We start from the raw sequence: 15,995 nt of genomic DNA on the forward strand, positions 1-15,995 counted from the left end.
TTCAGTACAACCAATACAGGGCTTTAAATACAATGGAACTGCATTGTTTGAACCCAACATTCTCGTGTATTTGACAGCTACGGGACAAACTACTACCAGGACATTTTTTTTTTTACCACAAGCGTTGCATGAGTTTAAAATATTTTACACGTTAACTGTGCCAATGTTTAATTAACTTTGCCTGTTTAATTAACTTTGTTAAGCTGCATCACTGCCCCGTAGTTAAAATGACGACTTTGAACCAAAATCACGAGGCTGGCCAGGAGCCTGTGGGGCGGGGGCGGGGGCGGGGGGCAGTAAGAGGGGAGCTGACCTCGATGTCTCTTAGGGAGCAACCTCCTGGGGGTTGATTCCCTCCTGTAATGGTTCCGTTCGTGACAGAATCTTGTGGACAAAGCGTGCAGCTTCGGACGACACGCCACGCAAGTCCCCTCCCGGCCTCTTCCCCTCCGTGCTCAGGTCACTCCTGGTGTCCTCTGCCCGCCGATGTCAGCCACACCTCTGGGGGTCTCGTCGGTGTGCCTGCCCATCACTGGATGAGCCCCCAGACAACTGCCGCTCAGCACAAGCCACTGACTCGGCCTGAACTACCTTCCGAACCAAGAAAATACCGACGGTTCAGCCCACCTGCTTCCACAACCCGGAGACCCGGGAACCACGCAGCCTCGGCCGCGACCCCCTCTGGCTCTCCTGGAGAACCAGACACGCCGGCCTGTGCCCTGCCCCCAGCCCAGCTGCCCCTCCTCACGCCTCTCCCGTCAGAGCGGGGCTCTGGTCACCTCGTATGGTCACCCACCCTCAAGGGACAGAACAGCCTCCGAAGTGGAGGCTGACCTTAGTGCTGTAGCCTCGTCAGCACCCAGGCCCTCAGAGAAAACATTGTTTTCCTTCCAGAAAGGCTGTTAATCTGGGACTTGATTAGCTCCGATTCAAATTCCCACCGCTACGATGACAATAACTAAAACAATATAAATAAAATTACATTAAGTAAAAGACTACGTGAGATGAGCTCATTTCACAACTTCTGCAACATCAACCTGGATGGTGGGGCTGGATGGTCCGCTGCGCACAGTGCTGGGACGCCGGACACTGCCGGCTTCCGGAAGGAAGGCGCAGGCCCCACGCGGGCCGGGCGGACACTCGGAAGACACTGGGGGTCCCCCAAGCAACACCCCCAAATCTTCACTCCTCGAGAGGCTCCTGCCTTGGCCAACGGTTTCTAAATAGCTGGATGTTCCCCCACCACCACCAAAAAAAGTTTTGTTTAATAAGTAGCCGCCATTCGAATGAACAAAAGGCAGAAACACACAACGCTAGTCGACTAGGGGAGAGCGCGTTTATTCGAGGCGGCGGGCCCAGCTCAGGGGAGAAACACGGTCACTGTGAAGCCATGTCTGTGACTTCCAATCTGAGAATACAGCTTTGGTTAAGTAAGGAAAGCTAAGTTTCGGGTTTACGTATCTGACACTCTAAGTCAGAGGTAACTTTAAATCGAGAGGAACACGCCATGGGGGGAGGGGTCCCCAGGGGCCGGGAGATGAGGGAGGAGACCCAGGGGTGCCCACCAGGCCTGAGCGACAGGAGAGAGCAACTGCTGTCCAGATGTCTTCGGAGCTGCCTCCGGGACAGTTCAAACATGTCACATCCCTGCCCCGGGAACGAGGACAGCCCAGTGAGGCCACCCCCGGGACCCGCCTCGCCTCGGTGATACCGAGCAAAGCCACGAGTGTCACGGTGAAGGCCCGTTCTCAATGCACACACAGCCTAACCTCTCCGAATGTGAGAATGCTAAAACTTAAAATCCTAACACGTGGAAACGGGAGCAGCTTCTGGACACTCCTGTTTCCACGTGTTACGATTGCTCACTTCACCTTACACACCAGGGGCTGCCAGGCGCCAAGCTCTCAGTGCTCATCCCTTCTACTGAGTGATTCCCAAGGATGACGGCCACTCCTCGCCGTGCCATCCCCCGCCCCTCCCCCCAGGAGCTGGAGGCAGCAGGGAGGGAGGGACCGTCACCTCTGGCCATCCAGGTTCCGCCCGCTGGATGGGGGCTGAGGGAGCACTGAGGGGCCCAAGGGCTGGACCGACAAGTCAGGGGAAGCCGGGGAGGCCCCAGAACCAGGCAAGGGGCTCGGCGAGCCACCGTGACGAGGCGGTGGCCCTCCCTGCACGCGCAACCCTGACGGAGGCACCCGGCACCCGGTCCAAAAGCCCGCCCTTGCGCTGCACAGCATGGCCTCTTCCTCGTAAACCCCAACACTCTCTAGGGAACTGTACCATTTAACAAAGGAGAATTTAACGGGACTGGCTTTCCTTGCACAACACGTGGGATTCCGGCCCCGGAAGCGCGCGGCTCCTAGCAGGAATGTGGCCGTGGCCCCCGAGGGTCGCTCCAGCTCGAGGGACGCCGGCCCCACCTCCCCACATGCAGGCGTCTCAGCGACTCCCCTTTTTGTGAGGGAAAAAGGTGTACTTGGTGGGGTTAAACTCCTCCCAGATGCGCTCAAACTCCTCCAGAAAGAGCCGCACGCACTCCTCGTCCTCTATGATGAGCACGTTCTCCCGGTTGCTCTGAATGGCCTGAGTGGTCCAGTTCAGCGAGCCAGTGATCAGCACCTTCTTGTCCACGATCGCGAACTTGTGGTGCATGTAGCCCAGATCCTGGTCGTGCCGGACCTGGATCCCTGCAAAAAGTGAGACGTCACTGCTGCCTGTCACCCCGACTGAGCCGCCGGCTGGGCGCTCCGTCTCATCACCCCCACGCGGGGGCCCCTCGCTCCCTCCCCCCAGCCCCTCCTCTCACCACCCATCGCTACAGTTCAGGCTCCTTCTGCAGCATGGATATGTTCACATGACTGATCGCGCTCGTGTCCGGTTTCGCGGGCACCATCACGTCTGGATGGTGACGGCGGCTGAGCCAGGCAGGGACCCGCCCCACCAGCCCCAGGAGGCGGCGTGGAGGACACAGAGGCATCGGGGTGGGGGGGACCGCAGAGCCGAGGGCCGGGTGGCGGCAGGGACGCGTGACTCAGTTCCTCTGGAAACAGGCCCTGTTCCCAGCCCCTGATCCGGGGCAGGCTCCCCACCCCCACCAGGGCATACGACCCACATCATCCTTCAGTTACTGGTTCCAGGACGATCCAGTGGTGACTGGGGCAAAACCCATCTGCTTGGGTTCCCTTGCCCCTAAGGTCTCACTCAGGCCCAGAAGCAGATCCCCTTCAGTCAGCACCTTGTAAGGGGGACAAGCCTGGCGGGAGGGAACAGCACAGGAGACACCGGGCCCTGGCCCTGAAGCCGTGGCTCTGGCCCTGTGACCACCCCGCTCACACAGCCTCTCTGCCTGTTGGAGCTCACGGAGCCCAAGGTGCACCCGGCAGCCCCTCCTCGTGACTCCCACCTTCGACCACAGGATCGCCTGCCACTCCTCACACGACAGCATGGGCCCTCATGCGTGTCACGTCGCGGGCAGCTGTCCTGCGACATCTCCTGACCCTTCCTGGCGCCTCAGGACTCCTGCTGCAGTCAGCCCCCCACCGTTCAGCACTGTGTCCCCAGAGCCTGGAACCGGTCCAGGCAAATAGAGGCTCACAGAGAGACCGGTTCAACAGTGAGTGACAAACGACGGTCTGGATGCCCTCAGAGGGGTATCAAGGTTTAGACGGGGTCTGGTCGCGGGGCCCTTTAAGGTTCTTCCCAAACCTGAGGTTCTACGGTTCTCTAAAAACCTAAACAAAATAAAACCGCTATGCCGAAACATAGCCAAGTTTCCCCATCGAAAGAACCAGCAGATCAGGACAACACATGGCTACCAGGAAGAGCGGAAGCCAACGGTCCTCAACGTTTACACTAGGTTTCCAACCCTGCCCACACGGAAGCAGACGGAAAAGCAGCAGAAGACTGAAGTGCGTTTCCATCAGGAGAGCAGGCAAGAGGCCCATGCAAGCTGGGCTGAGAGCAGCCGGGACAGTTCTTAAAGGCCCCACGCATCTTTCGGCCACAGCGGCCACCAGAATTGACAGGTCAAACAGATGCTGGTGCAGGAATGTCCTTCCTGGGTGCCTCAGTGATCGAGAGAAGGGCACGAGGTTCAGACTCCGAATAGCTCACACAGAACACAACGTCACACTGAGGCAGGAGGAGGAAGCAGAATTCACAGGTAAAGCAGGATGTGAATTTAGAACGTCTTCAAAATTATTCACACATCCGGGTTCATCTGTCCCCACTCCAGTGAGAGAGGCAGGCCAGCCACAGACCTGACTTCCCTGACATTTTGTAGCCTGAGAAACAAATTAACTGTCACCAACTAAACATTTCAGCTCCACGTTGTAGTGTATTTTTAAAATTCATTTCAGGGCTTCCCGGGTGGGGCAGTGGATAAGAATCCGCCTGCCAATGCAGGGGACGCGGGTTCGAGCTGGTCCGGGAAGATCCTACGTGCCGCGGAGCAACTAAGCCCGTGCGCCACAACTACTGAGCCTGCGCTCTAGAGCCCGAGAGCCACAACTACTGAGCCTGCGCTCTAGAGCCCGAGAGCCACAACTACTGAGCCTGCGCTCTAGAGCCCGAGAGCCACAACTACTGGAGCTCGTGCTCCGCAACGAGAAGCCACCGCAATGAGAAGCCCACACACCACAACGAAGAGTAGTCCCCGCTCGCCGCAACCAGAGAAAAGCCCACGCGCAGCAACGAAGACCCAACGCATTCAAAAAATAAAATAAATTTTAAAAAATTCATTTCAGAAGCTCCAAAATGAAATTCACTAACGAGTTTAAGGGGAAAAGCCTTTTCCTCCCTTTGGTCCTTAAGCAGAAGCAGCCTCTCTGCACACCTGCGCCCTGACCAGCTTCTGCTGGCAGACCTGCTTCCAGCCTCGGCCCCTCCCGGGGCTGTCGCCCAGGTTGCGGGCTCAGACGCTCTGCACAGAAGCTCCTGAGGAGACCTTGGAGTTTCCCCAGACCTTGCAAGGCCGCCAGGGGACGCGAGAGGGTCTCCCCGGTCCTCAGGCCCCCGCCCCAAACACCCACGCCATCCTGGCTCTGCCTCCCGCCTCCCAGGCCCCGCGCCCGGCCTACCTGCCTTGCGGAGCAGCCCAATCTGTGAGCCACTGAGGGCCATGTAGTCGCAGTCGGTGACCACGCGAACGCGCACCCCGCGCTGGTGCAGCAGCTGCACTGCGCGGCCCAGCTGCGGGCTGGAGAAGGCGAACAGGCAGAGCTCGAGGCTGGCGCGGGCTGCCAGCAGGGCACGCAACAGGCGGCTCAGCGAGCTCTCGCCGTGGGGCAGGTTGCAAGGGCAGCCCGAGGGCGCGGTACCCGGGACCCGCAACAGGGCCTCGGTGCACGTCACCTGCGACGGGAAGAACAGCACCTCGCGCCGCGGTGGCCGCCGCCCGGCCCACAGCCAGCGCAGCACAGCGGGTAGCGCCTCCAGGGCCAGCGCGAGGCCTCCGACAACAGCAGCCACCACCTGCCAGCGTAACGGCCCCATCTCGCCTTTGGCGTCTGAGGCCCCGCCTACCACGTGCGCCCGCTGCCCACTGCGCCTGCGCGCCTGCCTGCCGCCCATCTGCGCCTGCGCATTCAGCGCCCATCGCCCACTGCGCCTGTGCGCCCGCCGTCCACGGGCCACGTGCGCCCTCCGCCCCGGGGCACTTGCTCCTGCGCTTTCGGCGCCCATTGCCCACTGCGCCTGCGCACCCGCCTGCCGCCTACGTGCGCCCGCCCACACTGCGCCTGCGCACCCAACGCCCAAAAGACCCAGGAGGCAACCAAAGAAAACCCACAGGGGCTTCCCTGGTGGCGCAGTGGTTAAGAATCCGCCTGCCGATGCAGGGGATGCGGGTTCGTGCCCCGGTCCGGGACGATCCCACATGCCGCGGAGCGGCTGGGCTCGTGAGCCATGGCCGCTGAGCCTGCGCATCCGGAGCGGAGAGGCCACGGTGGTGAGAGGCCTGCGTACCGCAAAAAAAAAAAAAAAAAAAACTGGTGAAATCTAAATAAAGTCTGGACTTTAATAGTAATGTACCAATGTCAGTTTCTTCACCTTGGCAAATGAATTACACTAATGGAAGATGCTATCTTTGAAACTTTTTGGTAAATCTAAAATTATTCTGAATTAAAAGTTTATTTAAAATGTTAAACACACACCTTCCATATGGTCCAGCTGTCCCACTCCTAGGTATGACCAAAGAGAAATGAAAGCGTATCCCACACAAAGACCTGTACGCAAATGTTCAGAGCAGGTTTACTTGTAATAACTCAAATCTAGAAACAACATAAATGTCCGTCAACAGATAAACTTTTGCATATTAATGCAACAGAATATTTAGCAATAAAAAGAAATAAATTATTGATATATACTACCACATGGACGGATTTCAATTATGCTGACTGAAAAAAGCCAGAAAAAAAGAGTACAGACTTATGATTCCATTTATATAAAATTCTAGGAAATGCAAACTATAGTGACAGAAAGCAGATCTCTGGTTGCCTAGAGGTGAGGGAAGGGCAGGAGGGATTAAAGACATGTGATAGATATGTTTATTATCTTGGTGGTAGTGATGGTTTCACGGGCATATTCGTATGTAAAACTTGTCAAATTACGTGGCTTAAATAAAACTTTTTTAATAGAGTTCCTGAGTTTAACTCTGGCTCCCCTGCTTCCTAACTGCAGGACCTCAGGCAAGTGGCTTCATCTCTTTGAGCCTCACTTTCTTCATTTGAAATGATAATAAAGAATGAGAAGAAGGACTTCCTGTCATGGCAGTATAAAGAGGTGCTCAATTCCTCCTTGCAAAGAACAAACAAATTGGGACTTCCCTGGCAGTCCAGTGGTTAGGACTCCGAGCTCTCAGTGCTGAGGGCCCGGGTTCGATCCCTGGTCAGGGAACTAAACTCCCACAAGCCTCGCAGTGCAGCAAAGAACAAAACCAAAAAACCCCCATAAAACTGGGGGAAATGGTCAAGAACAACAACTTCAGGGCATTGGAAATACCGCAAAGGCAGACATCAAAATGAGAAGTGTTTGCTTTTAAAACCCGGCGGTGCTTAGGATAGGAGCAGGAGGAGTCCGTGGCCCTGTGGACTGAGGCTCCCATCCCTTCAAAACCCACCCCTCAACGCTGGTTGGAAAAAGTAGCTGTCTTACCAATGTGGGACTGGCTGCAGAAACCTACAGTTGTGCTGGCCAAAAATGGTGGATTCAGTTGTGAATGAATGATCAAAACACGCAGCCTTACCAGCCCAAGAGGCAGTCCAAGTTAGGGCAAGCAGCAGATCAGTCAAAAATGTGACAGACATCCTGGAAGTAAGAAAACCATAAAAGGGCTGAGTTATGTTCTCCCCACATGCCTGGCTAACTGGGGAGCAACGTATGAGTGGGAGAGACCCAGGAGAGCAGTGAAAGCCAAGGGGCGCTTGAAAGCATTCCCCAACCCAGATTGATCAGCAGAGGGTATGAGGCCTACAGGCTCAGAGTATTTGGGTTAAACCAAAATCACTGCTGACTACCACATTAGAAAGACTCAGGGGTGACCCCTACGAATAAATAAAAATAATCTTAAAAAAACGAGCAGACACACCAGTGGCTGCAGAGTGCAGGGGAAGAGATGCTGAAGTTTAAGTCCAGGTAAGTTTCCAAAGGACAACCACCTCAGAAAAATGAAGTCCAGAGTTGCTACACTCTATTATCAAAAATGTCCAGTTGTCAACCAAAGCCTACTAGACATGCAAAGAAACAGGAGGTTTTTTTCAACAAAAAATACTAAGCTTTCCAATCTATTCTAATCTATATCATTTCCTTCCTTCTGCTAGCTTTGGGTTTAGTTTGTTGTTTTCTAGTTCCTTAAGTTGTAAAGTTAGGTTATTGACCTCAGATCTTTCTTCTTTTTTAATATAAGCATTTGTAGCTGTAAATTTCCCCCTCAGCACTGCTTTCACTGCATCCCATAAATTTTGTTGTGTTTTCATTTTCATTTGTTCTAATTTCCCTTGTAATTTCTTCTTGATCCATTGGTTGTTTAAAAGTGTATTGTTGGGGCTTCCCTGGTGGCGCAGTGGTTGAGAGTCCGCCTGCCGATGCAGAGGATACAGGTTCGTGCCCCGGTCCGGGAAGATCCCACATGCCGCGGAGCAGCTGGGCCCGTGAGCCATGGCCACAGAGCCTGTGCGTCTGGAGCCTGTGCTCCGCAACGGTAGAGGCCACAACAGTGAGAGGCCCGTGTACCGAAAAAAAAAAAAAGTGTGTTGTTGGACTTCCCTGGTGCTGCAGTGGTTAAGAACATGCCTGCCAATAGAGGGGACACGGGTTCGAGCCCTGGTCCGGGAAGATCCCACATACCACGGAGCAACTAAGCCCATGAGCCACGGCTACTGAGCCTGCGCTCTAGAGCCCACGAGCCACAATAACTGAGCCCACGTGCTGCAACTACTGAAGCCTGCATGCCTAGAGCCCGTGCTCCGCAACAAGAGAAGCCACCACAATGAGAAGCCATCGCTCGCCGCAACTAGAGAGAGCCTGCGCACAGCAACGAAGACCCAACGCAGTCAAAAATAATAAATAAATAAAATCAATTTTTTAAAAAGTGTATTGTTTACAAAGTGACCAACAAGAGATTAATCTCCAAAATATACACACAGCTTATGTAGCTCTATGTCAAAAAAACAACCTAATCAAAAAATGGGCAGAAGATCTAAACAGACATTTCTCCAAAGAAGATATACAGATGGCCAAAAACCACATGAAAAGATGCTCAACATCAGTAATTATCAGAAAAATGCAAAACAAAACTACAGTGGGCACCAGCACACCGGTCAGAACGGCCATCATCAAAAGGTCTACAAACAATAAATGCTGGAGAGGGTGTGGAGAAAAGGGAACCCTCCTACACTCCTGGTGGGAATGTAAATTGGTACAGCCACTATGGAGAACAGTATGGAGGTTCCTTAAAAAACTAAAATGGAGGTGCAGTGGTTGAGAGTCCACCTGCCGAGGCAGGGGACACGGGTTCGTGCCCCGGTCCGGGAAGATCCCACATCTTCCGGAGCGGCTGGGCCTGCGAGCCATGGCCACTGAGCCTGCACGTCCAGAGCCTGTGCTCCGTAACAGGAGAGGCCACAACAGTGAAAGGCCCGCGTACCGCAACAACAACAAAAAAAAACTAAAATGGAATCACCATATAATCCTTCAATCCCACTCCTGGGCATATATCCTGAGAAAACCATAATCTGAAAAGATACATGCACCCCAATGTTCATTGCAGTACTATTTACAATAGCCAGGACATGGAAACAACCTAAATGTCCATTGACAGAGGAATGGATAAAGAAGATGTCGTACATATACACAATGGAATATTACTCAGCCATAAAAGACAATGAAATAATGCCATGTGCAGCAACATGGATGGACGTAGAGATTATCATACTATGCAAAGTAAGTCAGAAAGAGAAAGACAAATACCATATGATATCACTTACATGTGGAATCTAAAATATGACACAAATGAACATATCTACAAAACAGAAACAAACTTATGGTTACCAAAGGGGAAACGTGAGGGGAGGGATAAATCAGGAGCTTGGGATGAACACACACACACTACTGTATATAAGATAGGTAACCAACAAGAACCTACTGCATAGCACAGGGAACTCTATTTAATATTCTGTGATAACCTATATGAGAAAATCTGAAAAAGAATGCATATATGTCCATGTACAATTGAATCACTGGGCTGTACACCTGACACTGACACAACATTGTGTATCAACTATACTCAAAAAAAAAAGTGTTGTTTAATTTCCCCAATTTTGTAACTTTTCCAGTTTTATGTTATTGATTTCGAACTTCATCTTGTGGTCAGAGAAGATACTTTGTATGATATCTATATGTTAAGATCTACTGAGATTTAATTTGAGGTCTAACCTATGGTCTATCCTGGAAAATGTCCCAAGTGCACTTGAGAAGACTGTGTGTGCTGCTGCTGTTGTGAGTAGTGCTCTGTAAATGTCTGTTAGATCTAGTTGGTTTATTGTGGTGTTTAAAGGACTATAGGACTATCCCCTGAGCATTTCTTCCTTATTTATCTTCTGTTTTTTTAATCCATTATTGTGAGTGGGGTAGAACGATTATTGTAGAACTATTTCTCCCTTCAATTCTCTCAGTTTCTGTTTCATATATTTTGATGGTTGGTCATTAGTTATGTTAAGTGTTTATAATTGTTATAACTTCTTGCTGTACTTTATTATACAGAAGCCTTTTGTTATATATAATATCCTTCTTTGTCTCTTGTAAACGTTTCTGACTTACAGCCTATGTTTCTGTATGCCCTATAGCTTTTTGGTTCCTCATTTCTTGCATTCCTGTCTCCTTTTTTGTTTTTTGGCAGTGAGCTGTCTAAACTCCTTCTTAACTTCCTCTTCCATATATTCTGTAGCCATTTTCCTTGTGTTTACCATAAGCATTCCATTTAACATCCTAAAGTTATAACATTCTAATTTGAAGTTATAGCAGCTTAACTTCAATAACAAAAATCCTCCTCCTTTACAGCTGTGTCCCACCCCTTTTGGTGGTTACATCTTTATACGTCATGTGCCACAAAACAGAAACTAGTAATTCTTCTCAATGTATTTCCTAAACTGTGTAGAAAACACAATTTGGAGTTACAAACCAAAGTTACAGTAACACAAGCTTTCACATTAATAGTTTTTTCTTCAAAGGTATGTTTCTTGGTTATAGAAAACAAAAAGTATGGTTACAAACCATTGTTATAGTAATTCTAGTTTTTATAATTGCCCATGTATTTATCTTTATTGAGATCTCTATTTCTCCATAGGGCTTTGAGGTACTGTCCAGTGTCCTTTCATGTCATCCTATAGGACTCCCCTGAGCAGTTCTTGCAGGACAGGTCTAATGACAACAAACCTCTCAGCTTTTATCTGGTAATGTCTTGATTTTTTCCTCACTTTTGAAGGACAGATTTGCTGGATAGAGGACTCTCGGTTGACTTTTTTGTTTTAGACTTTTAACATATCAACCCCCTTGTCTTCTGGCCTCCAAAATGTCCGATGAGAATTCTGCAGATATTCGTACTGAGGATTCACTTCTCTCTTGCTGTTTTCAAGACTTGCTCTGTCTTTTGAAAGTTTTTTTTAATTGTCTTTTGAATTTTTATTATACAGTAGGTTCTTATTAGTTATCTATTGTTTACATATTAGTGTATATATGTCAATCCCAATCTCCCAGTTCATCCCACCACCAACAACCCCCCCCAACTTTCCCCCGTTGTTCGTACGTTTGTTCTCTACATCTGTGTCTCTATTTCTGCTTTGCAAACCAGTTCATCTGTACCTTTTTTCTGGGTTTCACGAATATGCATTAATATACGATATTTGTTCTTCTCTTTCTGACTTACTTCACTCTGTATGACAGTCTCTAGATCCATCCACATCTCTACAAGTGACCCAATTTCGTTCCTTTGTACGGCTGAGTAATATTCCATTGTATATATGTACCACATCTTCTTTATCCATTCGTCTGTCGATGGGCGTTTAGGTTGCTTCCATGACCTGGCTATCGTAAATAGTGCTGCAATGAACACTGGGGTGCATGACTCTTTTTGAATTCTGGTTTTCTCTGGGTATAGGCCAGTAGTGGGACTGCTGGATCATACGGTAATTCTATTTTTAGTGTTTTAAGGCACCTCCATACTGTTCTCCATGGTGGCTGCATCAATTTACATTCCCACCAACAGTGCAAGAGGGTTCCCTCTTCTCCACACCCTCTCCAGCATTTATTGTTTGTAGATTTTCTGATGATGCCCATTCTAACTGGTGTGAGGTGATACCTCATTGTAGTTTTGATTTGCATTTCTCTAATGATTAGTGATGTTGAGCAGCTTTTCATGTGCTTCTTGGCCATCTGTATGTCTTCTTTGGAGAAATGTCTATTTAGGTGTTTTTTGTTGTTGTTGTTTGTTTGTTTTGCGGTACGCGGGCCTCTCACTGTTGTGGCCTCTCCCGTTGCGGCGCACAGGCTCCGGACACGCAGGCTCAGCGGCCATGGCTCACGGGCCCAGCCGCTCCGCGGCACGTGGGATCTTCCCGGACCAGGGCACGAACCCGTGTCCCCTGCATCGGCAGGCGGACTCTCAACCACTGCGCCACCAGGGAAGCCCAAATGTCCTATAAACGTCAATTAAATCTATCTGGTCTACTGGTCATTTAAAGCTTGTGTTTATTAATTTTCTGTCTGGATGATCTGTCCATTGGTGTAAGTGAGGTGTTGAAGTCCCCCACTATTACAGTGTTACTGTCGATTTCCTCTTTTATAGCTGTTAGCAGTTGCCTTATGTATTGAGGTGCTCCCATGTTGGGTGCATATATCTTTATAATGGTTATATCTTCTTCTTGGATTGATCCCTTGATCATTATGTAGTGTCCTTCCTCGTCTCTTGTAACAGTCTTTATTTTAAAGTCTATTTTTTTCTGATATGAGTGCTGCTACAACAGCTTTCTTTTGATTTCCAACTGCATGGAATATCTTTTTCCATCCCCATGGAATATCTTTTTCCATCCCCTCACTTTCAGTCTGTATGTCTCCATAGGTCTGAAGTGGGTCTCTCACAGACAGCATATATATGGGTCTTGTTTTTGTATCCATTCAGCGAGCCTCTGTCTTTCGGCTGGAGCATTTAATCCATTCACGTTTAAGGTAATTATTGATATGTATGTTCCTATTACTATTTTCTTCATTGTTATGGGTTTGTTTTTGTAGATCCTTTTCTTCTCTTGTGTTTCCCACTTAGAGAAGTTCCTTTAGCATTTGTTGCAGAGCTGGTTTGGTGGTGCTGAATTCTCTTAGCTTTTGCTTGTCTGTAAAGCTTTTGATTTCTCCCACGAATCTGAATGAGATCCCTGCCGAGTAGAGTAATCTTGGTTGTAGGTTCTTCCCTTTCATCACTTTAAATATATCATGCCACTCCCCTCTGGCTTGTAGAATTTCTGCTGAGAAATCAGCTGTTAACCTTATGGGAGTTCCCTTATATGTTATTTGTTGTTTTTTCCCTTTTTGTTTTCAATAATTTTGTCATTTGATTACTATGTGTCTCAGTGTGTTTCTCCTTGGGTTTATCCTGCCTGGGACTCTGCGCTTCCTGGACTTGGGTAGTTGTTTCCTTTCCCATGTTAGGGAAGTTTTCGCCTATAATCTCCTCAAATATTTTCTCAGGTCCTTTCTCTCTCTCTTCTCCTTCTGGGACCCCTATAATGCGAATATTGTTGCATTTAATGTTGTGCCAGAGGTCTCTTAGGCTGTCTTCATTTCTCTCCATTCTTTTTCTTTATTCTGTTCTGCAGCAGTGAATTCCACCTTTCTGTCTCCCAGGTCACTTATCCGCTCCTCTGCCTTAGTTATTCTATTGATTCCTTCTAGTGTAGTTTTCATTTTAGTTATTGTATTGTTCATCTCTGTTTTTTTGTCCATTAATTCTTCTAGGTGTTTGTTCTTTAATTCTTCTAGGTCTTTGTTGAAGATTTCTTGCATCTTCTCGATCTTTGCCTCCATTCTTTTTCCAAGGTCCTGGTTCATCTTCACTATCATCATCCTGAATTCTTTTTCTGCAAGGTTGCCTATCTCTTCATTTAGTTGTTTTTCTGGGGGTTTATCTTATTCCTTCATCTCGTACCAAGTCCTCTGTCTTTTCATCTTGTCTATCTTTCTGTGAATGTGGTTTTCCCTCCACAGGCTGCAGAAATTGTAGTTCTTCTTCACTTGATCTTAGCCAAAAGGCCGAGAAGCGATAGAATTGTAGTTCTTCTTGCTTCTGCTGTCTGCCCTCTGTCTTTTGAAAGTTTGACTGCATGTCTTGTGATCTTCTGGAGTTCATCTTACTTGGAATTTGTTTAGCTTCTTGTACAGGCCATTCTTCATTTTACTGTGCTTTGCAGATACTGGTTTTTTTTTTTTTTTTTTTTTTTTACCAACTGAAGGTTTGTGGCAACCCTGCATCAGGCAAGTCTACTGGCACCATCATTCCAACAGCATTTGCTCACTTCATGTCTCTTATGTCACATTTTGGTGTTTCTTGCAATATTTCAAACTTTTTCATTATTATCATATTTGAATTGGTGATCTGTGATCAGTGATATTTGATGTTACCACTACAGCTCAGTGAAGGCTCGACGATGGTTAGGATTTTTTTGACAGTATTTTTAAATGAAAGTACTTTTTTTTTTTTTTTTTTTTTTTAGCCAATGCTATTGCACACTTAATAGACCACAGTATAGGGACTTCCCTGGTGGCACAGTGGTTGGAAATCTGCCTGCCATTGCAGGGGACACGGGTTCGAGCCCTGGTCCGGAAGGATCCCACATGCTGCGGAGCAATTAAGCCCATGCACTACGACTACTGAGTCTGTGCTCCAGAGCCCGTGAGCCACAGCTGCTGAGCCCACGTGCCACAAACACTGAGGCCTGTGTGCCTGGAGCCCATGCTCCACAAGTGAAGCCACCACAAGGAGAGGCCCACGCACCACAATGAAGAGTAGCCCCCCGCTCGCTGCAACTAGAGAAAGCCCGCGCATAGCATCAAAGATCCAACACAGCCAAAAAGTAAATAATAAATTTATTTTAAAAGACCACAGTATAGTATGAACATAACTTTCATACGCAACGGGAAACCAAAAATTCGTGTGGACTCACTTAATTGCAATATTTGCTTTATTGCAGTGGTCTGGAACCAAACTCACAGTCTCTAAGGTATGCCTGTATGTTTATATTCATGTGTCTCATGAAATCTGGAAAATTTTCAGCCATTATTTATTCATTCTGCCTCTTTCTTTCTTCTTCTCAGGCTCCCACGATGCATATGTTGGGCCTTCCGATGGTGTCCCGTGGATCTCTTAGGCTCTGTTAGCCTCAATAACTTCCACTGTCCTATCTTGAAGTTCACTGATTCTTCTGCCTGCTCAAATTGTCTTTAAAGCCTTCTAGCCAATTTGTCACTTCAGTTACTGCAGTTTTCGGCTCCATATTTTTGGTTTCTTTTTTTGGTTCTCTTTGATATTTCTATTTTGTTCACACATCATTTTCTTCACTTTCTCCACATCTTTAGTTCTTTGAGCATCTTTAACAGTTGTTTTAAAGTCTTTGGCTAATATGTCTGCCATTAAATCTCTTTCACGGACAGATTCTGCTGAATTCTTGTTTTTCCTTTCAACAGACCTTCCTGTTTCTTTGTATGCCTTGTGATTTTGTTGTTGTTTTTGCTGAACACTGGACATTTAAATCTAATAATAGCATAACTCTGGAAATCAGATTCTCCCCCTTCCCCAGCGTTTACTGGTTTGTTATTTATTTTTACTGTTGTAGGCTCTTTGCCAGGGATCAGCTGGAGATGTAAACTTCAGTTTTTCTCAGGTCTTTTCTGAGCCCTTCCCTGGATGTGCACAGTCACTTTTCAATTTTCTCATACATGCAATTGTTTTTGAGTGTCCTACTCTTTAATGTCTGGCTCCTGAGAGGTGGAAGGCAAAAATGAAGCAGGGAGAGGCTGCCATCCAGAGAGGGAGGCGCAGCGACAGTGGCTGCCCCCTCTTCGTCTGCACCCTAGTCAGAAGCAGCCGTCGGCGATGAGGCGTCGAGCCCTGACGTTCAGAGGATAGGATCCTCTTTGCCCAGAAGCAGCCATCGGCGATGAGGCGTCGAGCCCTGACGTTCAGAGGACAGGATCCTCTTTGCCCACGCTGCTCCTGCAAGCTGCCCCAAGAACACGTGTACGCCCTGCCCTGGGGCTGGGCTGGGACACAGGAACCTGCACCTGTACGACGAGCTACAACTGTTTACTACGGCTTCCCCTGGAAACTGTAAGCCTTCAGGAGAGTAGAGTTCCAAAATAGTTATATCACTGGTGTTACTTTAAACATATTATTTTCTATGACTGATCCCAAGAAAATCTGAGGTATCAAACCAATAAAACCATGTAGTCAACAG

General features: G+C 48.5%; 1 protein-coding gene across 1 annotated transcript; it reads right to left on the bottom strand.

The window, feature by feature from the left end:
* Nucleotides 1-1,317: 1,317 nt before the first annotated feature.
* Nucleotides 1,318-5,675, bottom strand: PLD6 (phospholipase D family member 6). Its single transcript, XM_067715690.1, has 2 exons — nt 5,079-5,675; nt 1,318-2,687 (listed from the first exon to the last, which is right to left on the bottom strand). Exons 1-2 carry the CDS (start codon nt 5,569-5,571, stop codon nt 2,440-2,442), a joined length of 741 nt encoding a protein of 246 aa, XP_067571791.1. The 5' UTR covers nt 5,572-5,675; the 3' UTR covers nt 1,318-2,439.
* Nucleotides 5,676-15,995: the final 10,320 nt, after the last annotated feature.

The sequence above is a fragment of the Pseudorca crassidens genome, chromosome 19 (assembly GCF_039906515.1).
Source record: "Pseudorca crassidens isolate mPseCra1 chromosome 19, mPseCra1.hap1, whole genome shotgun sequence".
Taxonomy (NCBI): Eukaryota; Metazoa; Chordata; class Mammalia; order Artiodactyla; family Delphinidae; genus Pseudorca; species Pseudorca crassidens.

What these genes read in the sequence shown, in the direction of transcription:
- PLD6 (XM_067715690.1), bottom strand. Translation starts at nt 5,571, where the DNA reads ATGGGCGGCAGGCAGGCGCGCAGGCGCAGTGGGCAGCGGGCGCACGTG. An exon ending in TGGGCTGCTCCGCAAGGCAG is followed by an intron (nt 2,688 to 5,078) that starts GTAGGCCGGGCG and finishes CACTTTTTGCAG; the next exon opens with GGATCCAGGTCCGGCACGAC.